Source organism: Gracilinanus agilis, chromosome 4 (genome assembly GCF_016433145.1).
Source record: "Gracilinanus agilis isolate LMUSP501 chromosome 4, AgileGrace, whole genome shotgun sequence".
In the NCBI taxonomy this organism is placed as follows: domain Eukaryota; kingdom Metazoa; phylum Chordata; class Mammalia; order Didelphimorphia; family Didelphidae; genus Gracilinanus; species Gracilinanus agilis.
Genome location: NC_058133.1, coordinates 148,884,639 through 148,910,023, shown reverse-complemented (window position 1 = coordinate 148,910,023; position 25,385 = coordinate 148,884,639). Strand labels below are relative to the sequence as shown.

The window sequence follows — 25,385 nt, the reverse complement described above, 5'->3', positions numbered from 1 at the left end:
TTAATAAGTTATGATCAAATTCTACTTTAAGAATGAAAACCCTGCTTATAAGATAGTTTGGACCAAACTATTTCTAATGTTTAAGAGGAAAAAAAAATTAGAAGTTTTAAAATTTTTGAAATAGTTCATTTTAAATTAGACAAAGAAAATGAAAAAAAAATTTGAGATTTGGTTGACTACTTAATAATTGTTAAAATATTAAAATGAAATAAACTTCAAACATATGCATTATATCATTGAACTTTCACCAAGTAATAGTTTGTCAGCTGGAAAAAGAGTGAGGGAGACATTTTGTAATAAGAGCAGAGGTAGGAGAATGTCATGAGCATATTTAGGCATAGTTTTTGCCACTTATTTCAGATCAGATTTTAACCTCAAGGTCAAAACCTGCAAATGGGCAATTTGGAACAAATATACTGGTACTCAACTACTGCTGCTCCCATTAACACAGAAAGCTTACGAAAGTCTTTCTAAACAATAAGTTGGCGAAGTATCCCATGTATTATTACACCCATTTTATAAATGCAAAAACTGACGCTCAGAGAAGGTAATTGATCTGTCCATAGTCAAAGAGCTAATCTCTTTGAATTGGAATATGAGTCTAGAGTCTCTCTAGGTACAGCTGTCATTTTGTCCTAATATATTGTTGTTTCCTTCCATACCAGGCCAAAATCCCTGCTTCTTCCTTCTTAAATGTCACTACATTTTTGCTCCTGAGAACATTATCAATAATATTCACACATCAGATAGAGGAAAACTTTCTGAACTTTTTAAGATAACTTGAGAAATCCACTACCGTAGGGAAATTTAAAAATCACTGATACATTAACCACTTAAGTAACTAGCTCTTGTTAGGAAGGTGCCTTCAATAGATGATGCTACGTTATATAGTGATAGATTTATTTTTACCTACCCTCAGAAAATTTGGATTTAAATACTGACTGCTGCTTACTACTTATGTAAGTTTTCTGGATTCTCTAGGCCTCTAGAAATGGGTACAGGTGATCTCCAATCCTAATTCATACTCTATCTTTCTGTAACATTAACTCTGGGATAGTTATATAGAAACCCATCACTATTATTCTGGTCTTCCAGAAACCAAAATATATTTCTACTTACTCTTTATAAACCTAAGTATGCTAACATTTCCATAGAGAAAAAATTCCTAATAGTAACTGTCAAAATACAAAATAAGCATGTTGTTAAAATGTTCATGTATGTGTATATGCACATATATAATCATGCACACTCCTTTTTTCCTGTTGACTTAGACCGTATGAAAAATGGAGAGGTATGAGCTAAGATGGTGGATTGGAACTAGTCAGATAGCCAGACCAAAAGACTCATCAAATTAATGATTAATGATTTATGACTAATGATTTAATGATTCAATGTCAAATTGGAGTGAGATTTCCAATGCAGTACCCCAAAATCTGTTTCACCCTTGCCATATAGCAGTTCATCCTTGACTTGGATAAAACCATAAATGGTGTGCTTACAAAATTCACAGAACATGCAAAGATAGAAAAAAATAGCTAATAAAGATGACAGAGAATTATAATTAAAAGAGATTTTGTGAGGGTACAACATTGGACTAAATGTAATAGAGATAATGTAAAGTTTTACATGGGTTCAAAAAATAAACTTCACATGTACAAAGAGAATGTATGGCTAGAAAGCAGAAAGAAGATATCAGCTTAGTGGGCTTCAATATAAGTCAATAGTGTGATATATTATTCAATTTTAGGTTTTATAACAAGAGTGGTAGCATCCAATATCATGGAGTACTTTATCAACCCATAAAAAAACTAGAAGCAGTGGGTTTCTGTTACAAAGAATGAAATTTAGGACTGTTGTAAGAAATAAATGCACTCAGTTATCCACACTGGGATTCTTCAGACAAAACTTCCCAATTCCATGCTCAGGTATAAAATGTTTTGGGCAGGATTCTTCTTTAGTTCTTAGTTAAATTTGGTGGCTTCTGGGGTCCTTTTCAAATTTGTAATTCTTTCATATAAAAGTAAGTGGGAAATGCTTTTGGAAGCTTCCTATAATATTTATTACTAATATGAAAATGACAACTTCAATCCATAAATTCTTCATCTTAAATTCACTCATGAATATTTTTAATAGATTTTACTTGCTTTTCCCCTCCATTACTTCTTTTTAACTTTGCATATGTATATATTGTCTCTTTGTACCATGTCATTCTGGGTTTTTTCATTTTAGAAACTAGTGAAAAGATTGCCTCTCATTTGAAATGGATAAGGAGACAGTGTCTATTATATAAAATCAAAACACTCAAATGCCAACCATTCATCTAATTGAAAACTATTTAATTTTTTAAAAATAATTTGTTATACGGGGGCAGCTAGGTTGTTCAGTGGATTGAGAGCCAGGCATAGTGATGGGGAGGTCCTTGTTTCAAGTCTGGTCTCAGGCACTTCCTAGCTGTATGACCCTGGGCAAGCCACTTAAACTCCATTCTTAGAACTAATACACATTATGGTTTCTTCTATTCTAAACCCCATATTTCTATGTTTAAAAAAGTTTCTTTAGTGAATTATGTATTCACAGAGTTATATTTAGAATCTTCAATCCAACCCCTTTATGTGACCACTAGGGGGAAAAATTTCCTTCAGGTAGAAAATATTTTGGTTCCACAGGACATGCTGGTTAGGTTACAAGAGAATTATTATTATTATTATTATTTTATAGTAATTAGTTATTAGCATAGTAGCCATTCTTGTACTTATATTAATAGCATTTCTGTTCTAATGTCCATGCTGTTTCTAAAAACAAAAATAAAACAAGCCAAAATTATAATACAAGATATGTCACCTGTAGAATTACAAGAAGCATCTATAATTTTGTCAGTTTAGGAAGCTGCTTCTATCAAGTTTATCAGAACACAACGATTATCTAATAAATGTATCCTAGGTAATTAACTGAGACACATAGAGGTTGAATGACTTCAGTTTTCCTCTAGGTCTTTTTACATTTGTCTGGTACCAGTGCAGAATATTGACCAACAACTTTAAAAGAAATACTGATTTGAAACAGATCACCAGAGGTAATAAATATTATGGTTAAAGTGCAATGTGGCAACCATCCTGAGGTGACTCATTGGCTAATGGCTTTGTTTAAGTTTCTAAAAATAAGAAAGTCTTTGTCCACCATATGACTGATTTCCTTTTGGTACTGTGTTCTAATGGTATATTTTTCTAAATCCTTTTTAGTCTCTTGAAGGTTCATCAGCACTGCTGATACTTTAGAATCTTAAATATGTGCTTCTCTCATAAAATTTGTGAAAAAAAGGACAGCTTTTGAAAGACTGGTCCCTGAGAGTATATCCTGTACTTGTAAATTGTTACACAATGTCCACCTAGGAATGTAGCAGTTTTTAAGGTTCCTGGGAAATTTTACATTTATAAATTTGTGATATTGTGTACATATTTTTCTCTTCTTTCTCTAGTTAGAGGATCCAGCTATTAGGTGGCAGATGGCACTTTATAAAGACTTACCAAACAGAACCGAAGAAACCTCAGACCCTGAGAAGACAATAGAAAGAGTATTGGACATAGCTAATGTCCTTTTCCACCTTGAACAGGTGAGATATTCTTTTGGCTCTAAAACAATAAGTTAATAACAGAGTTGAAACTTCTTTTTAAAAGATGGCTATCTGTATGAACACTTTTTATGGCTTAAGTAAGATACCATTTCACATATATATATATAATTTAAAGAATACATATAAATGTTTTTGTTAGTTTGCACAGTACATGTAATTTTGAAATCTTCATATACATTATAGCAAGACTGTAATTAATACACTTTGTGGACTGAGAAAAATCTATGATTTTACCAATGTGAATACTTGTTTCCCTAACACAAATTGTAATTTCTCCAGTGCCTTCTTGTCTCCTTCGACTCATGTCCATATTTTCCCATAAATTCTCTATAGAAGAAATGCTTAATGTACATTCTTTTGTGTTTTGATTTTGAGGGATTTTTAGTGGTTTCCTTGCCCAAAGGTAATAACATAACATTTAAGTCACTAGTTCGTTGTCTCTATTTCTTGCTATATACCAAATTAATATTCATGTTTTAAAAATGAATTTTCTTTAAGCCATTGTAAGTAATATCTCTGCCTTTCCCACCTAAAAATCTTTCCATTATCCCCTGGGTTACATGTAATTTTAATTTTTCTGAGCAGGTAAAAGCTCCTGGGCCAATAAGAGTAGGCCTGGGTCTGTGAGTAGTCCCTGCACTTTTACTTTGGGCAAGATTGGGACCTTCAAATATATTCAAAATATACTAATGAATTATATTCATCTGTGGAACCAAAGAATCCCTGGACTAGATGGTGTTGTACCCAAATTTTAATACCTAACCCAGGTTCCAGGTTCGTGGCCACAGGAAGAATCACACTAACAATGCAATATGCAAGAAGAGGCTCATTCTTTACTAGCAATAATAGCTAGGGTCGCTAGGCAGAGAGGAGTGCCTGAATGGACCCCTTGGAATTCTTAGCCAAGAGTTTATATAGAAATGTTTGGGGAAGGGGGTTGGTACATACATAATTATCAAGGTAGTGTCAGGGACAGGTGGTCAGGAAGCATCTGGGGAGGGGGTTTCAGAGTCAGGAGTCTGGAAGCATTTGGCAAACATACATTAAGTATAGGGGGCTAGCCTCTATATGATTTTTGGGGTCCTGAGTGGCGTGGTGGCATAGGATGGTTAAAGCAGGAGAAAGAAAATGAGAACAACTAGACTAGTGGTTAGCCCATGCTGTTCTGAATTCTATGGGCTTGGAAGTTTATTATATACTGATTTCAAGCAAAGAACACAAAAAAAGAGTCACAGCTGTGAAGGGTTATATCACACATAACCCATTGAAGTTTAAAGAGTAAAGGTGCAAAGACAAATGGCCAAATTCCAACCACCAATTTAGTAGGGGATAACTCTGGGAATGGAAATACCCCATGGAGATGCTCACCAACTGAGTTCTGCTAAAGGCTCCAGTTCTAATCTAAGTATGCAATCTTAACTAAGTAATGTTTGTTAGGATTCAGGCTTCTCAATTATCAAGGAGAGGAATCATCAACTCAGTAGATGCTGGTCTGCCACTTCAAAGCTCTCCAATAAGAATTCTAAGAAAGGTGGTGATCAAAAACTGAGTCAAAAAAGGAGCCTCAGATTTTTATCTTAGATGGCCCATTCTGTCTACATCCTGACATGCAGTGCAGAAAAATCATACACACAGTTTTACTTGCTGATGATTTTGTAATGGGATCCAGATAAAATATCTGTTACAGACTCTGTTTCTCTAAATGACTCCTAATAGCCTCTTGGAGGGATCAAGTTGTTTTTGGATTAACCTACCTGCTGGTACCAGAGCTTTTCAGGGCTCAGGTGACCAGAACCAAACACAAAGACTGCCTCAGTCTGGATTGGTCACATAGGGAAGGAATCCAGATAACAGGCCCTAAATTTGATCCTATTTCTCCAAAGGCATTTCTATATCCAACCTCTCTCTCAACAATTAAGTAGGCAAATATTGTTAAGCAGGCAAACATAGACAAACATTCCTCAAGAAGGTAAATATTCATCAGATAAGATAGCTTCAGTTTTAGGTTGAAGGGGGAGATAAGGAAGACTGTGCTGGGAAACCTTGGGGGCTGGGGGTAGTTTGTCCAGGCCAGAAATAGTTCAGTAGTCTGTCAAACTGATTTTTAAATCCAACAATGGTACCTAAGGTCCTTTGGAGCTCTGAATTTGTGATATGATTTTAGAAGAATGTTGACTCTGAAAAAACAAAAAACTGTTAGTCAGAAAAGCCACTCTTTAATTAAGGATAAGGGTCACAGGGCTGAGTAGGCCCCTACACAGAGTTGTGCTACATGCCTATGAGAGTCTGAAGATTGAACTCAGGATGCTCTGGGCCCTGGCCCCTGGGAGTGCCACCACATTAGATGAGGACTCCAAGGAACAAAAGAAATTGGGGAACCTAAATACCATTTGGGAAGATCCAGGGGCAGGGAAAGATGATTGACATTATCACACTGACAGGATACAAGTTCAGCCTAGGAAAGGAATCATAGCCAGAGGCTAGGGTGTAAGAGAAGGGGCTACTTACAATGAATACTAAAGGATGGTCCCTGTCCAGGTGGGTCTTCTGGGAAAGGGCCTCTGATACAATGGAGAAGACCACCTAAGACAAAAGGATATTTAGCATTTACTCTAGGGTCTATTATTCAGTCTGAAATTGCTAGCCAGAGATTCTCTTCAGGGTGGATTCTCACTGGAAAAGGGAATTAAGTACAAACTTTGGGGTCTCTAATTTAAAAGCTAGTCCTAAAACTTGGGGTTCATCATACCCCACCAATTTGAGGTTTCTAGATTCCATATCGACAAGAATTAGGAATATTCTGTCATCAATATGAAATTTGTTTTGGTCATTATCCAGGATATTTTCCATGGCTTTGGCAAAACAATGTTTTGATTACCTTTTAAGCACCTCGATTGGTATTAATATCCAGTGGATTGTTGAAAGAAATTCTCTATAACTTAATTTCTCATGAACTTTTATGTAATTTAGACCCATTCATGAGATACTGTTTCTTCAAGCCTAGAAGTTGTGCTACTGTAGCAAATGCTTTCTTAAAATAAACAAAAATATTTATGTATGTATAAACAGAAACCATATATCTTATACATCTTTCAATCACTTGTGTTAACATAAAGATTCTACTAAAGAAAATTTCCTATAAAATACTACCTAATATCTTATGTTTTCATCAAGGATTATAATATATGTACTTAAATCATTCTTTTAAGGATTCTACACCAATAAAAAAGCAGACATAGAAATGGTTAGTGACCAGTTTTATCTTGATTGCCTTTCTTTCAGTTAATGTACCATTTATGGTTTTCCTCATTCTTTTGAGAATAAAATATTTTTAAAAATCATCTTTTGAAGATGTATAAAGAATTCATTACTTTAACTCCTGCTCAATATACATTTGATTGTTATATAGCACTTTACAAGGGAAATTTTATTTGGAGTCTTAGATTTAAGTGGGAACAGAACATTTTTATGTATTTTCTGAGTCTTATAGTTGCTCCTTAAGTCAGTTGCTTTTTCTGAACTTCAGTCTCTTCACCTGCAAAATGAGGGAGCTTGAACTATATGTCTTCTAATAATAGCCCACCCTCGTAGGGTCTAAATATGTCATTCCATGATCATAATTATCTACGTAATTACTTTGGAAGAGACTATCATTGTCCATAAAATAAGTACATTAAATGATATTCAAAATCCATATTTTTATGCCTTCTTCTGAATTCTCTTGAACAGATCATTCAAATATTGACTTCAAATACCCATTGTTGACATGGAATTTGGAAGCCCCCTAAACTCGTAGCCTTGGAAGATTTAATTAATTAATTATCTGATTAATTAAATAATTAAATGATTTAAGTAATAAATAATTTTTATAATTAATTGATTGATTGATTGATTGATTTAAAAAGGCTACAAGTTTGGGGGGCTTCTAAATTCCATGTCAACAATGGGTATTTGAATTCAATATTTGAATGATCTGTTTATATCCCAGTTTACTTAGTTTAAAGTTTAAAGCCCCAGGTTTGACCTTGACACATGGGAGTTCCTCCCAGAGGGAAAGTCCAGCTTCACTAGTAACTGACTAACTATAAACCTTAAATTACTTTAAGTGAGGATAACTAATCCCATCTGGTATTAAGTATCTCTTTGGTCCTAATGGCTTCACCCCTTAGGCCAAAATCCTTTACATAGGTAGCTAAACCCTAGGCTGGATCTTCCCCTTTTTTGTCCTTTGTAAAGCATCAGCCCCTCCGGTCTAGATCTCCTCATTTTCCTTTGTTACCATTGTAAAGCCAATTAACTATCCCTCTCCTCCTCAGTACCCTGGTTCCCCTAGAAAGGAATTTAAGCTTCCCAACTTTAATGGCTCCTTGGAATTGTCAATCTAGCATGGTTGGTTTTCTGGGGGCAGGGACCAGAGCAACCAGAGTTCATTCCTCTGACTCTGCCTAGGGGTGTGGCGCACAGCTCTGCATGGAGGCTTAACTCAGCACTTTAAGGAAAGTACAAAAGAGTGATTTTTCTGACTTTAATAGTCCTGTGTTTTTTTCCTAATTAACATCATGTAGAATTTAGATACCTGTTTTCATACCCAAAAGAACTCATTAAAAAGATTAAAATGCTTTCTGAAATAATATCTATACCCCATTGTGGCTTAATTGGTTTAATTACAAATTTTCAAAGTATACTAAGACATGGGACACTGTTCTTTTTAAAATGCTTTTATAGATTGACCTTGTTAACTGGAAAAAACACAGAACTATTAAGTAGTCAGAAAAATCACTCTTTAATTAAGGAAAGGGATTCAATGCTTTCCTCAAAGCCTCCACACAGAGCTGTGCACCCTAGAAACCCAGCCCGCAAAACTGACAACTCTGAAGGACAAAAGAATTTGGGGAATATATATTTTAGGGGAACTGAGGGACTGGGAAATATGATTGATTGACATTACCATGGCTCCAAGGAAATGGGAGTGTCTAAACTAGCTGACTGGGTTGGGAAAGAAACCATAGGCAGAGGCTAGGGTGCCTTACCTTACAATGGATACTAAAAGGATAGTCCCTGCCCAGGTGTTGGTCTTCTTGGGAATAGGCCTGATACAATGGGGAAAAGAAAATTTAGCATTTGCTTAGCCCCACCTGAGATTATCATTTACTTTAGGATCTCTTGTTCAGTCTGAGACTTGCTAAATCTGAGACTTCCCTTGGGTCTACTTTCAAGGGAACAGGGATGAACTTGGAGTCTCCAGTTTACAAGCTAACCCTAAAACTTGGGGTTCATCAGTTCTTACTAGGCTATAAGTTTGGAAGTTTCTTGATTTCACTTCGATAACCTTTATCAAGCACAAAAGATTAAAAATATATTTTACCTTCACTTGATCCATCCATTCCCACTAGCTTTTGTCCTATATCTCATTTCCCTTTTGTGACTAAATTCCTTGAGAAAACTTCCTATAAGTGCCTCAACTTCAGTTTTCTCACTCTCTTCACAAATTCTCTTTATTCTGACTTTGTAATTCAACTGAAAATCTCTCTAAAGTTATCAATGATCTCTTATTTGACAAACCTACTAGCCTTTTTTCAATCCTCATCCTTCTTGATTTCTCTGCAAACTATATCTTTATTACTCACTCTCTTCCCCTTGATACTCTTATGGGGTGCAGAACTCCCTCACATAGTGGATTACAGAGGTGAACCCCTGGGTTCAGAAAGGATATTTTTTGCAAGAATGCAAGACTCCAAACTTAGCTTAAAAGTAAAAAAAGAGAATAATTTGGAAAGTAATGTTGAGAATGGCCATGAATAGCAAGGTGGAATAGCATGGTGTAGCAGCTAGATAAGGAGCTGTTCCTTGGGGGAGACAGCACAGATGGAAAAGCTGTCTCTCCCAGTTACTGTGTGAGTGGAACAACCCTAGGGGTTGCTCCCAGAATGCTTCAGTTCAGGGGTTTTTATACTCTTTACAACAGTGATTACGTGACTCCAGTGTGGTAACCCTCAAGTGGGGGGTTTTGGTCTACCTGAAGAAATAAGGTTGGCCTTCATAGTTCAGAGGACAGATGGATGTCTGAGATACAATTTGATGATATCTAGGAGGTGTATCTCTCTGTCCATCTAAAGGACAATCCAAGGAGGATAATCCTCTCAGGGTCTTATAGAAATTATCAGAAGTTTTGGGTTAGGAGTCACAAGAATGTAAGGGAGCAAAGGAATTTCCCTGCTTATAGATTGCTGAAACACTTATAGTTTTGGGGGTACAATGCCCATGCCAGTATTTCCTTCTCTATATTTTCATGATACTGTTCTTCTCTGGTTCTCCTACCTATCTGACTGATCCTTTTTAGTCTTTCCTGGCTTTTCATCCAGGTCACCCCTTCTAACTATGGGTGTTCCCCGAGGCTTTATTCTAGTTAAACTTCTCCTCTCATCATTTATTTTGCTTGATGGTCTCATCATCTTAAACTCAATAGGTTAAAATTTTAACTCATTATCTTCCCCCAAAAAGCTTTCTATTGCAACAAACTATTGCCCCCCCCATCTCTCTGTCTCTCTTTTCTCTCTCCCTCTCCTTATCCCTTTCTTTCTAATTTCCTTGGTTTCCTACAAACCTCAGCTAAAATCCTACTTTCTACAAGAAGCCTTTTAGAGACCTTTTAAATCTTTCCTCTGAGATTACCTCTAATTTATCCTATATATAACTTATTGGCTTCTCCATTGGATTGTTTTTTAACCGTAGGGATTTTTTTTTTTTGCTCATTTTTTGTATCCCCAGAATTTTGTACAGTCCCTGGCATGTGATAAGTGCTTAATAAATGCTTGCTAACTTGTCAACTTGATTTCCACCTAATATAACCATTTTTATTTTTTCCAGAAACCTACAAATATGGGCCGACGCTATTACAGTATGGGAAGTATAGTGTTGAACTGCATAGTGATTACTAATTAGTTTGGAGCCATATCCAAATTTCTGTCTTTTCTAATACTTGTTATAAGTCTGTTTTTCTCTTGTAGTAGCAAAACACCATTATTTAGACAGAAGCTTGCTTATCTTTTTATTATAACACTTGTGTATGGTTTGTTCAGACTTTAACAGTTGTAGAAATTTTAATATTTTTTCACAACTAGTAGATTTTTTTGACCTGTTTTTGATGTCTTAGAAGCTTTATCATCCTCTATTCTTTCCTTTCACTTAAAAAACACTACCTTTTTCATTAGAAAAAAATATAACTACTTATACAATAGGATCTCCTTTTAATATATTATGAGAAATTATTGAAGAATGTCTCACCTTTGTGACTAATATGCTCTTAATTTTCTTCAAAAAGGAATTATTGACTGTGTGCAGATTTTTTTTTAGTCTTCAACTGGAAAACATCAAAGGTGGAAGAGTTAATAGAACTTTTATAAAGACTAATTTTAAACCCTAGGGTTGGTTAAAAATGAAAGCTTATGAAGCATGGAGCACTGAAGAAAAAAATAGCATGTTTATTCAAATAAAGCTTATCACTCTAAAAGCTATCTGAAATTAGTATTAATTATTTCTAACATGCTAATTTTCCCATAAGAATTTAAAGTAAAGTCTAAAAGCAAGATAATATTCTATCTTGAGCTTCATTTTTCAGTACTATTGATTTCTATTAAAGATTAATTAATGTGGAGTAAGGAAATTTATTGTATTATTTGATTATATTCTAGGTAGAGCATCCACAAAGATCTAAAAAGGCTGTATGGCACAAACTGCTATCTAAGCAGAGAAAACGAGCAGTAGTGGCCTGTTTCCGGATGGCTCCATTATATAATCTCCCAAGGTAAAATAATTCAGGGAAATAGCCGTAGAAATCATTTTGCTCACCAGTGTGTGGCAATATAATATGTAACAATAAATAAATAATATATAAAAACATATTGCAGTAAGAGGATATGAGATGGAAAGAATTGTTTGAGTAGGTGGTAGAGAAACAACAGCTTTAGATACAGAGACAAGTAGGAAAAAAACTGACAACTGGTCAGAAAGAGATTACAGGATACCACTGTGCTAGCAATAGATGTTAAACCAGAAGCAATTTGGCAACTCATATCCTCCTCTGATCATTGTTCTAGGACAGAGGGGAATATTTATATTCTAGAGGGAGCCCTAAAGGGCAACTATTTGGCAATTCCAGTACCTATAACCACTTCTAAGACAAAGATTAAGGGTAGAAAGGAGCATTTTTCCTCTAGAGGGAGTGGAAGCTCTGAGAGGAAGTATTAAAGGATCAGAAACCCCGAGGAACAGTGTCATTTCTGGTACAAGGAAGCAGGAGCCATAAGAAGCACTAATGATTATAATCCGAGGGGACCAGAGTGAAATGACTACACCTCTCCCCAGATCATATCACCTTTGAAGCACTGGAAAGTTCCAAATCCTTACGACTAACTCTAAAAACAGTAGCGCAGAGAAACCTAAAGCTTCCATCATCCCCCCACCAATGAAGGGGACAGAACCCAACATGAACATAAAGTTCCAGATAAAAATATACGGTGGAAAAAATGGGCAAATAGCAAAAAAAGAACTTGACATAAAGAGATACTGTGATGGCAGGGAAGATCAAGACTCAAACTCAGAAGACAATGAAGATATTAGTATACTCAAATTTAAAATTGTGTATTAGACAAAAGCCCAACAAGAATTCCTAGAAGAGGTAAAAAATTATTTTCAAAATAAAAAAAAGAATAAGAAAGGAAAAATTAGGCAAAGAAATAAAAACAAAAGAAGAAAATTAAGAAAAGACAATTAATAGCTATGTAAAAGCACAAAAATATGGAAGAAAATAAAGAATTCCTTTAAAAAAAGGTTGGTGAAATTGAAAAAGAGGTATTAAAAATTCACTAAGAAAAAAATAACTGCTTAATAAGCAGAATTGGCCATATGGAAAAAGAGGAAATAGAATACTTAAATAATCCCATCTCAGAAAAAGTTTTTGTTTAAACAAAAACAATGTAACCAAAGTTAGAAGGAAAGCAACAAACTGGGAGAACATTTTTATAACAAAACTCTCTGACAAAGGTTTCATTTCCCATATATACAAGAACTAAATCAAATTTACAAAAAGTCAAGCTATTCCCCAATCTACAAATGGTCAAGTGGTATAAATAGGCAGTACTCAGATGAAGAAATCAGAACTATCAATTACACATGAAAAAGTGTTCTAAATCCCTCCTGATTAGAGAAATGCAAATCAAAATAATTGGTAAGGAAAAAGACTTGAACAAAAATATTTATAACTGCACTCTTTGTGTTGACAAAAAAAAAATTGGAAAATGAGGGGGCATCCATCAATTGGGGAATGGCTGAACAAATTGTGGTATCTGGTGCTGAAAGTAATAATGAACTGGAGGAATTCTATATGAACTGGAACAAGCTCCAGGAGTTCATGCAGAGTGAAAGGAGCAGAACCAGGAGAACATCATACACAGAGACTGATACACTGTGGTACAATCGAATGTAGCAGACTTCTCTACTAGCAGCAATGCAATGATCCAGGACAATCTAGGGGAATTTATGAGAAAGAACTGTGGGAGTAGAAATGCAGAAAAAAAAATATATGATCTATCATATGGTTCAATGGGGATATGACTGGAGTTGTTACAAATAATAATGATATAGATGGATATGTTTAAAAATATTAATGGTTTATTGTAATCCATATATTTAATTAAGAAAGCCACGTGCGTAAGGTCTAATTCAAAATGCCTGCCATACCTTCACTCTCGCTGCTTCATAGGAAAAAGAGCGCCCCAATCAAGTTTAGAGACTTTATACCTCTGTCTATGTAATCACACTTCCTGTCCACCTGTATTATGTAAGAGGAATCATGGGAAATATAGTTTTCAAGTCCTCTAAACATCCACAGGAAGTTTATATCGGAGACCTCAAAATCAATTCAACGGTCCCCAAATTTCCAATATCACAGGTAATTGGCGTTAAAAGATCCCTCTATTGCAAATATGAATAATATGGAAATAAGTTTTGAACAATGATACACATACAACCCAGTGGTATTGCTTGTCAGCTCTGGGAAGGGGGAGACAAGAGGAGTGGGAATAATCATGAATCATGTAACCATGGAAAAATATTCTAAATAAATAAAGAAATTATAAAATAAGTAAAGAAAGAGCTAAAGAGACAGAATTACCATCCAAGATTAGGAAAATATGTGTTTTTCTTAATGGGTACAAAATGCAGTGTGAAATAATATAAAGAACAACTGAATAATGGGTTTTTTCATATAATTGTTTGAAATTTTATTTCTTTAGGCATCGGGCTGTCAATCTCTTTCTTCAAGGATATGAAAAGTCTTGGATTGAAACAGAAGAACATTACTTTGAAGATAAACTGATAGAAGATTTAGCAGTATGTGTTTATTGGGGTGATTCCATTCCCCAGGGGTGAAGAAGAGGAATTTATTGTCAACACTTTCATAACATTGAAGGAAAAATTTGGAAACTTGTTGGTCTTTGAGAACTTTTCCATTTGTGGAAAAGTATTCATCATTTTTTAGAGGGAAAAATGCATCCATTTAATGTTAATACATTTGGACATTTTTGTACTCACTTAAACAGCCATTGCAAAATTAAATCTTCAGTCTTCAAAATAAAGGTATTTGTGGAGTTGGAAATTCAGTCTTGAAACAGAATAAGGGATCATTTCAATAGGTTCTAGGATATGCAGTAAAATATAAGAATTTCTTTAGCTATGAACAAAAATATATAAGAAGGTTGAAGACTTTCCGTACTTGATAAAAATTTAGCTACACAGTTAAAGAGGAATATCAATAAAAAAGGTTTTTAAAGTTATTTTTATAGAGAGTAGCAGATTTTTTTTATCATGTTCTATACTCATATTTCAAGGTTTGTGTTTATCTGAAATTGTCTTGTGATATAGTTTTTAGAGATTATTTGGAGGACAGTGAAGTAATGCCTGTTATGATAATATTTGCATTGAAATGTCTTTTATTTTGCAAAAAAAGGGCATTTTATTGAAAAAGTGTGGTAATGATTTCTAGTGAGCCTTTCAAAATCTAGCAGACTGGGTGGCAACTCTACAAGTCCTTGGTTATTTTTCTGCTTCATAAAAATATTATTCAATAGTTTTAAACAAATGCAAAACACATCCAACTGTCATATAGATTGGTGAGATTCTTAAATAGTTCATTATGAATCTGCTTTGTTCTCCTTTCCATTCTTGGATACATGTGCCTCTTCAGTAGAGAAGGAAAAGAAAATTCTTTCACCATGTTAATTATTTCTTTAGCTATGATTATAGTTCTAAGAATTTACTTTTCTTTGTTTTACTTTTCTTATAGAAACCTGGATTAGAACTACCAGAAGAAGATGAAGGCACAAAGAAAGTTGATCCACTACACCAGCTGATTCTCCTGTTTAGTAGAACAGCCTTAACAGAGAAATGGTAGGGTTGGGAAAGTCTGTGTGGTAATAGGGTATAAACTTTGTCTGACATAGGTAGAGTAGAATCATGCATATAACATGAATAACACTATCATGCTTTAGTTTATGTTATAATATTCAACAAGGAACATCATTATTTTGTAGCAATACCTGTTGGATCCTGATTTCCAGTTTCTTTGTTCATTTTTGTCCTTAGATTGTGCCATTGATTCAGATCCTTCTTCCAAAACTGCTTTCCTTTTACAACTACAGTAGATATGCTAATGAAATAAAATGTCATAATGAACTACCCTCTTAAAAATCAAGGAGACTAAAATTATCCTAAAAACTTGAGGATATTTCCAATAGTTTCTGTATATATAGTCAAGAAGAAAGCCAGAACCTGATAAAGTAGGGAATCAGATCTTCCTCTGATATTAACTAGCTGGGTGACTAACCATGGACAAAGAGTTTAACATCTCGAAGTCTTTATGGAAATCTTTCTTAAATTTCCTTTTTTTTTTAATTTTATTTTTATTTATTTATTTATTTATTAAATTTACTTATTAAATAGAAAATATCAACCTAACCTTGTCTTAATAACTCAAGATCATTATTTCAGCTATAAATTATTATAATGTATCTCCTGTCCTGAGGCTCCTGTCCTCATTTCCTATTTGGATTTGTATGACAGGACCAGAGATGGTAGCTGAGTATTTTCTGGGTCTTGGGGGTATCTCTGAAGTATTTGCAGTTTACTAATCTCATCCCTAATGTGTTGTACCATTGGATTCCCTGTTAGTTATCAATTTTTGTCAATTACCTACCCTGAGTTAATTAGCTTTTAGGAACTAGTATTTGCAAAGGTGGTATAATAAAAAGAGATGGTATAAAACAGTCTAGAACTTACTATCTCACAAGTCCAAAGGAACATACTTAAAGAACATATGTGGCAGCATGATAACTTACAGAAGTTGGTTGAATAACTTTTTTTTTTCTTCCTGGAGTCCTTATGAAGATTCCTTGAGGAATAACACTGATAGACCCTCAGATTGCCTTTCCTGAATATGTCTAGTTTGTCTTTGGCTCCTGATGTAGACACTACCAGCAGCCACTGCTATTATTCCAGATATTTTTACTATTGTTGAGGACAAGTTCAAATTTTTCTGATTATGGACGTTTGAAATTTCATCCTCTGGTCAGAGACGTGGAAGGATGTCACAGACTTTTCCTTCTCGTTCTAAGTGATTCCTTCTCAAAGGTTTGGCTGGACCTGCTGAACCACTTGCAGGCTTATTAGAATTCTGAATTCCCAGTTGTCTTATATTTTTATTCAAGTCCTCTGGGAACTGATTATTTTCAGTCATTGCCAGTATATTTCTTGTGCTTCATCTCATTTTATCCAATGAGTCAAAGTATTTCACTCCTTAAACATTACCTAAAGAGGGGCCTCTAGGTGGCTCAGTGGATTTACAGCCAGACCTAGAGACAGGGCATTCTAGATTCAAATTTTGCCTTAGATACTTCCTAGACTTTTGACCCTGAACAAGTCACTTAATCCCCATTGCTTCACCCTTACTTATCTTGTGCCTTGGAACAAATATACAGTATTTATTCCAAGATGGAAGGCAAGGGTTTTTAAAAAATTTAACTAAAGATCCCTCTTTTAAATCATTATTTCCTTATTCCTTTCCTTACTTCTTACTTGGTCTACTTCCCTATGAAGGCAGAATAAGAATCACCAGTTTTCATTTGCCCTATCCCAAAGAGTTAATGCCCCAGAATAACAATAGTGTTCAGACCATGAAATATTTCATGGTCTTTTGGGTGGATGTCATACAATTCTGGTTGTCTCAGAGTAATTAAATGCTTTAACCTGTATTATCATTCTATCTTCAATGTGATTATTAGTTTTTTAGACTGATATACCCCTAAACTCAATTGCCATGATAAGAACTGAACTTTGGAAGCTGAATGGACAGTCCTAAATTGTGTTCATACTTATTACATTGTTTTGGTAATAATTTGATTCTTTCATAATTTAAAAATTATGTTACTATAAAAAATTTAACTAAGGAATTTTTCACAATTAGTTTATTCCTTTGATTCAAATTGTTCACACACCTTTAATAAACCTTTGATTGATTGATTCTGTAACTCAAAGAAGCAGTCTCATCTGATAAAAGTTGCAGGGAATATTGTTACATTAATTGGTTTTGGGTATGGAATATACCCTTTATACATTGAAATAGCTAATTTTTATATTTCATATCGTTCTGTCAGCTGACACTTCATGTGAAAGTATAATCTGTACTCTGGCACTTCATAATTTTTCCCTCCTCTAATGTGCTGCTTTTCATAGGTAGTCTAAGAAATCAGATAATAAGGAATGTTGGAGTTGAGTGTAAATGGAGTTAAAAAACCTTGGATGATAGCCTGGGCCATATATTACAAAATAAAGGGGATAAACTACAATGTATTTTGTGATGGCTTTTAATTTTAGTGATTGTAAAGCTTTCTTTGCCTTTATACTGGAAGTCTCTCCTCCAGGTAAGCAGGTATATATAACATTAAATGTATCTTTGAATATACAATCAGTTATTACAAGAAGAAGTGATATTTTAAAATATTATTCTACTTAAAGGCATTGCTTTTTTCCCTCCTCTTTTTTCCAGCAAATTGGAAGAAGATTTCCTATACATGGCTTATGCAGACATTATGGCCAAGGTAATTAGATTTCTTTTCCTGATTTTTAGACCTTTTTTGAGCAATTGAAAATCAAGACTATTCTTAAATAGGGAAACAAAATAAATAACTTTCTTGACAGTTAAAAACATAAAGGCGTAGATCTTAAAGAAAAGAACCTTAAAATCACCTTATCATTTGTCACAAGTGGTCATATGGTCTGTGATCCTTTAAGTCTTTGGAAACACTGTAGTATATTAAGCCATCCCAATCGTTTTCAAATGATTATAATTGCTAAAACATTCTTTGTACTGAACCAAAATCTTGCTACCTTTAACTCCCCTTTGGCACTAGTTCTGCCCGGCAGAAATATAGAAAAATCAAGTTTATTTCTGCAGAAATTTATAAAACTTTATCAATCCCCTTTAAATTTTTTATCCTTTAGACTAATCACTTCAGTTCATTCAAACATTTTTCTATAATATAATTTCCTGACTCTTTCACCTTCCTGTCCATGTTCTCCAGTTGTGCTATACTTTGTTAATATTCCTTTTAAAGTATGAAACCCTAGGCTGAGCTCAACATACCAAATGTTTTCTCCTCAGTGTAGACCCAACTGAAATTGTTTTCTCCTCTGTTCAGCATGTTATCTGTTAATACAATATAAGATTATATTAATTTCTTATTGATCATTTGAACTATAAATTAATATTAATCTTGTAATTAGTTTTTAAAAACCTTGCTTTTCTTTACCTGAACTACTGTCAATTCTTATTTTTTCATATACTTTATTTAAACACTTTATTTTTTTGGAAGGAAAGTATAGAACTTTATCCATATTTCCATTTTGCTAGTTTTACCTACCGTTCTGGCAAGCAAAGTCTTTTTAGTCTGGAGATTATTCTGTTAGCCAAGTCAAAACTCTCTTTTCTAGTTTTATGTCATTTGCCCATTTGATTGTTATGCCATTAACATCTTTAGGGTATAAAAAATATTGATCAAGATAGATTGCCCTGGCATCCTACCAGAAACTTCTCTTTAAATTGAATCAATATCTTCAACAGCACAGTCTGATATTGTTTAAAAATCTATAAATCTACCTCTCTCTGCCATCTTGCAACCTATACTTCTCTATCATATCCTCATGAGAATTGTCAAATCTCTTTAAATCTAGGTACATTGTGTGTATAGTATTTTCCTGATCTGTCTACTTATAAACACTTTTTTTCTTTCATTAAGTTAAATTTTCATTAAGAAAAGATACCACGGCACAGTGAAGAACCTGATTTTGAGTCAATAATAAATTGAATTCAAGTCCTGCCTCAGAAGCATTATCTATATGTGAAATGATCTGTTCATCTAAACTTAGAGTGCCCCTGTGGATTACTACAAATTTTTGTGTATCAGGATTTTCCTATGCCATTTTAATCATGAATCCAGACACCTTTCCTTCTTTAAAAATAAAGTTCTTATAAATTATCTGTTTAGAATTTTTCAGGGAAATTATGATAAACTAATCATTCCAGGCTTTTAGTACCTTTCTCACTCCTTAAAACTTACAGTATTTCTTTTATCATACTAGCATAGGTGCATCAGAGCTTAGCACAGCTCATAGAAAGTATTTAAATGTTCGCTGAATTAATTTTTAAATTCATTTTAGTATTCTGGTAATAATTTATCCATGGCTGAAGTCCTGAAGTTATTTAAAGCACTTACATTTTCATTTCCTCTCATTATTCTTGTTCAGTATTCCCATAACCATCTTTCTATAGAGAAGCAGAAGAAAAATTATTTTCTCTGTCACTATTTAACATTGCATGATCTCTTCTAAGTAGTCATTCTACCTTCCTTGTCCTTCTTACTTAAAAGGTTCCATGAAATTACCCAGGTTCTTAATGTTGGGATCATCTTTGACTATTCAGTTTCACCGACATATCCCAATCAATGACTTATGCTGCCAATTCAACCTTCATACATCTATTGAATTTGTCTCCTCTCTGTTCACTCAGTCATCATCCTATTTCATCACCTCTTGGATGGACTTTTGGAAAAACAGGCTTTTCAATGGGCTCTTTGCTATAAGTCTTTCCTTTATAATCTAGCCTCATCATAGCTGCTAATTTATTATTTCCCAAGCATGTCTGACAAAGGCAACCTCTTGTTTAAGAATCTTTAGCATCTGCCAGTTGCCTTTAAGAAAAAGTACATGTTAATATAATTTATTATACAATAGCTATATAGTTTATTAAAATCCTTTTTTCCTGATCATCTAAAATCTGCCTTCTTTCTCTCCAGCCTCCTTTATTGAGAAAAGCATAATCCTTGTAATAAACATGTGTAATGAAGTAAAACAAATTCCTACACTGGTAATTTCCAAAAGCATGTAGCTCAATCTGCACTTTGAGTCTCATCACCTCTTTTTGAAGGCAGGTCATGAGTCTTCTAGAACTGTGTCTGGTCAGAGCCTATAATTTGAAAGATTTTTTCTTCTTTAAAATTAGGACAAATCTTCACTTCCACAGAATTTCTTCTACTTTTGATTCTTCAGAGATCACTGATAGTTCAGCAATTATGCAAATTCCTTTACCAATATAGAATATAATTTGCCTATCTTGGGTAATTTGATCTGATTTAGGAGAGAAGAGTTGTCACTTGGATTTGGGAGGAGGGAATGGCAAGTAAATATTTTGAGGAGCCCTGTTTATATAAACAATTTGATTAAAAACGTATTACAAAATTAATGTGTACAAAATAAATCAGTTTACTGATTTATCAGTGAAAATTTAGAATAATGGGTAGAGAAAAGGTACTTCTCTGTTTGTTTATTGTCCAGTCTGTGCTCCTAAAGATTCTTTGTATTGTTCAGGCAGGATAGGCAAGGCTTCAAGATGTTCTGGGGGAGAGCAGAGCAATTCTAAGAGGGTGGTAAATGATATGACTGGCTGCTATGCTGTATCTCAAACCCATTTTGGTATTTGTATCAAAAGAGCATTAGATCTCCAACATTTCAAACAAAATGACTTTCTCTGTAACTCTGTGGGGAGTGGGCTGAATATGGGAGCTTTCCCAGCACTCAAGAAAGGTGATAGAAGCCAGTAAGGACCATGGTGGCTGTTATTCAAGCCCTTCTATCAAATTCATAGAGAGACCAAGGTATCTAAGATTCTTTTCTCTTAGCCACCTGAGAGACATAGGTAGAAGTTTTTAGATTAAAATTAAGGGTATCAATAGTGCTAAAATATGGATCCAATGATGTTCTAATTTTTGAGTTTTGGGGAGAAGAGACTCTGTAACTACCAGATGGAAATAGGTAAACTTTAGATAAGAGTTACTGGGCTCTGAAGAAGCTGCTGCTTCAGGAGTGGTATTATGAATCCTAATGCCTGGAAGTCAGGTATATGGTTATCTGTGAACAGTTGGACAGTTTTATAAATTGTTATGGGAGTGGGCAGTTTAAAGGGAGATCTTATTATTCCTGCCATATATACACCCTACTGAAAGCTTCTCCAGGTAAAGGTGGCAGAAGACATTGAGAACAAGAATTTGAGGCAACTAATTCAGCCACTTCCCAGGATCCAAGCCAAAAGCCTCAAGATGGCCTAGATTGCTAGGGTGCTCCTCTCTCAGCAACCTAGTTGGCACTAGCAGCAGCAGGTTCCAGGCTAATGTCAAGAACACAGTCAATTTTAAAATCTGAGGCTGATAGTAAGGTCTTTGTCTCAAAGCAAGCTACCTCCTCTGGCTTTGAGGAACTTCTACTGCTCTCCTCTAAAGGAGTCACAGCCAGCTTGCCTGGGTCTAAAGCGAGGACACCTAGATAAAGAAGGCTTTATGTCTCTATTCACTTTGGATTTCTCTTTCTAATTATCTTTTCTGATCTTCTCAACCTGAAGCTTACTTGCTTCAGTATATATCTTTGAATCCCTAGAAATGCCAGTGTATATATAATTCATGCTTAATAAATGCATGTTGAATTAAAAAAAACACCATTTCTCTGATGTCCATCATATCATATACCCCAAAACATCAGCCCTAGTATCCCCCCATTCCTTTAAATGTCTTCAATGAGACTAAAAAAATACAGTTTAATTGCAAGTATTCCTTTATTCTGGGCTTTCCCTTACTAATATGATTATTATATATATATATATATATATATTATGCTTCTGTTTTCTAGATTTCATCAGTTCCCAAACCTTAAATAGCAACATATAATTTTTGAATAAATAGCATATTTTCTTTTTTTTTTTACTTTTGAAATGTCAACTTGTTGATAAACTTCCTATCCCTATCTTGCTATATCTCTTTCTTTAAACATTCCCTTCTCCCAAAATGAAACTATTTGCAACTTCTTCATCAAAATCTTATTTGTGAAATGTTTCTATCTCTCTTGACCCAAGTCTCTTTTTTTGAATATCAGATGGTTTTTGGTCAGCCCTTTAAAATAAAATCTGAAATTTACTCTCAAATCTACCTTCTTTCTTGTAAGATGAAGAACCAGTTGGTCTTACCACTTGCCCTGCCATTATACTTTCCTTCCAATGAGAACTTTGCCTTCCTTTGACCTCTTGGTGTTCTTGGGCACTAGCATAGGTCCCACCAAAGCATCCTAAACACCCTTGGGCATTATTACCATCTACCATGTTGGTGAAACTCAAAGACTGTAGGGCCTTTCTATCCATCTTGATAAAGCAGCTAAACCCTAAGTTATATGTCTTCTTCCTCAATTAGAATATGAGCTCCTTAAGAGCACTGACTCTTTTCTTTTTTTGAATTCCCAGTATTTGGGAACTGTTTTGCACAAAAAAGTGGCTTAATAAAACTTTATTATCCATTGATTTATTCATTCAGTTTTCTTGAAGTACATATATCAGACCTTGATTAACATTACACTCTTTATGTAGAAGCACAGCCATTTCTTTCCAATGTTCCATAATATCTGGTTCCCTAGCTTTTTTATTCATCAGAATTATGTCTATAACAATAGTTCAATATTCTGCTTGATCTACCTGGTAAAAGGTTAAATAATCATAACATTATATCAATAATTACTCAGACACCCTGTTTTAAGCAGAGAGGAATTCTACACCTCAGCTTCCAGATCTCCCTGGTGCTGGACAGTAGTAGGTTGCTCCTTCAGCTGAAGGTTTTCCGAGGTGTGCTTGTACCAGGCATTCTTCAAGCTCCTCAGCCTGTGCTTGGTTGCTCCTCATTCTGCTGGTTATATTGCTCTCTCCTTTTACCTCAGTGAGTCCAGTCCTTCCTATTGCCCCTCTATATTTTCTTTGGCTGAAACTCTGCTTCACTTTTGTGTGTGTGGTTGCATGTACATGACTTTGGTTGAGTTTGGAATGTTCCTTACTTCATCATCTTGGCAGCTGGAAAAAGAACCACAACTATATTCTATCTCTGTATCCATTTTATTTCATTCATTTGGAATTCCATGATCATTTCTTCCTTCTAATGAGGTGATTCTTAATGTACTTCCACTTTGATATTGCTTCCATTTCTCCCTTTTCCCTTTACCCATAAATTCTTCTCCCTTAAGTACCATCCCTAAAGTTTATGAATTTCTTTACAGAAATAGTCTTGTTATACGTTACTACGATACATCTCTAATTGATCCAATCTTCTCCTTTTGAATTGGATATACATTTCTATTACCATAGTCCCATATAATAAAGATTTTATAATACTATGAGGTCATTATCCCCTCCTTTCATTTAAGTTGATAGTTCATATTGTTTATTTGCATTCATTCATTTATAGACGTAGGATACCTAAAATGGAAATGTCTTTGGAATGAATATTGTTCAACTTCTTTATTTTCCAGATATGAAGAAAATTAGACCCAGCGACGTTATGTTATATGATCAAGGTCACACAGCCAAATATATAGTAGAGATTAGAACCCAGATCTTTTTTCTCCAAAGCCAGTGCTTTTGGAAATCTGAGTCATGAGTATTATTTCTGCTGCTCTTCTGGTTATTGGGCTGTTTGACTATTCAAAAGACTTAGATGTGAAAACACCAATTCTGTTCCTTCCAATAAGTTGGAACTACCAGCCCTTAACATAAATCTTTTTTTCTATGCCCTTCAGATACCAGTACTGTCATCTGAATCATTAATAAATCCTAATGACCCTAACCCTACAATTTACTTTGCACCTTCATCCTTGGAACTTTGAAACTTTTCCATTAGATCTGCAACTGATTTTCTTTTTTGGAGAGTTATCTCCTCCAATTGGAAAATGAATTCCTACAGAACGAGAACAAAATCTTGATTTTTCTATTTATAGTCCTATCCTTTAGCACAATACTTGGCACACAGGAAGAGATTAATAAATGTCTTTTCACTCACGCATTCTTTTCTTCCGTGAATAAATGAACACTTTAAACTTCTATTTTTTTCTCTTTTTAATGTCTATTTCTTGTTTAAGTATTTTATTTGAAAATGTTCTGACTAGGTTTTCATTTTCAGTTTAAATCCCAGTCCTCTGCCCTCAGATCAAATTAGCAAATTTCCAGGCAATCATATTCTTCCTGGCCTAAATTAGATATAGTCAAGCCTTGGATGGGTGGGTTGGTGGGAAGTCCATCTCTTCTAAATTTTAAACCATTCTTCAGAAAACTTAATCCCATTTGTCATAGTGAAACATTCTTTTCCCATGTTATTCTTTTTCTTCAGAAGTATCTAACCTTAAATTAGCAACAGTGATAGAAATATTACTTGCATAACCTATAATATTTAATTTCCTAGTTAGAATTTAATAGCACTTAAAGAGTCTTCTCAGGTTTCTTTTTATAGCTCTTATATATTATCAGAAGTTATCAAGTTTTAAAAGTTCCTGATGAAATCCCCAAGAAAATTCTCTTTAGAGAATTTTTAGAATATTGACATATTGCCATTTCCTTATCTCTCAGTAGGGAGCTAGATAACACCATGATGCTATTCTTCTTGTGAAGATTAAAATATCTCTTTAATGCTGATGATAATTTTAGATCTTAACTAATTTTTCTGAGGATATAAGCATATTTGTGCCTTCTTCAGATCTTGTTTCTAGAAGATCCTTCGATTTATTATATAACTTCATTCATTCAGAGATTCTTTTCCTCGCTTTTCTTCTTTATGTCACATTCTTTCATACTCTGAATATCTAGACACTAATTTTAAAAATACTTGGTCTGAATTAAAGCTCAGACTCATCCCTCATTTCTTTGTTCCTTGGAAATTCAGAGAAATGCTTTACCTTCCACTGTAGACAGATGAGAGATTGAGATTATGAGCTTCCATCGCAACCACCTCAGGCCAGATGCTTCAGAAATGAGAGAGGGGAAGTGAGTTTTTAAATGTATCAAATAAACAAATAAAATAATCACTAGAGAAGGACACATGATAGAGAAGAACTAGATTTTGCCCCACAATAGTTGGGGATATGAAGTCTATATATGACTAACCTGCCTTAAAGCAGGGAATGGGAAGGAGTTAAGAGTTTTAATAAACCACCTCTTCACTGGTTATTCACCAGTTAAAGATGTCTTAGGATGTTGAAAGGAAGGGCTGAATGATATGCCCTCCCAAATTTGTTTTTTTTTTGTTGTTGTTGTTTTTTTTTGTTGTTGTTGTTTTTTTTTTTTTTTTTTTTT

The 25,385-nt window shown here is 34.3% G+C and overlaps 1 protein-coding gene across 1 annotated transcript in view; it reads left to right on the top strand.

The window, feature by feature from the left end:
* Nucleotides 1-25,385, top strand: part of RYR2 (ryanodine receptor 2) — a 550,493-nt gene that overhangs the window by 396,337 nt on the left and 128,771 nt on the right. Inside the window, exons 74-79 of the mRNA XM_044674985.1 lie at nt 3,476-3,610; nt 10,499-10,538; nt 11,327-11,435; nt 13,924-14,020; nt 14,973-15,076; nt 17,730-17,781. Coding sequence (XP_044530920.1) covers nt 3,476-3,610; nt 10,499-10,538; nt 11,327-11,435; nt 13,924-14,020; nt 14,973-15,076; nt 17,730-17,781 — 537 coding nt within the window. The remainder of the gene's footprint in view (nt 1-3,475; nt 3,611-10,498; nt 10,539-11,326; nt 11,436-13,923; nt 14,021-14,972; nt 15,077-17,729; nt 17,782-25,385) is intronic.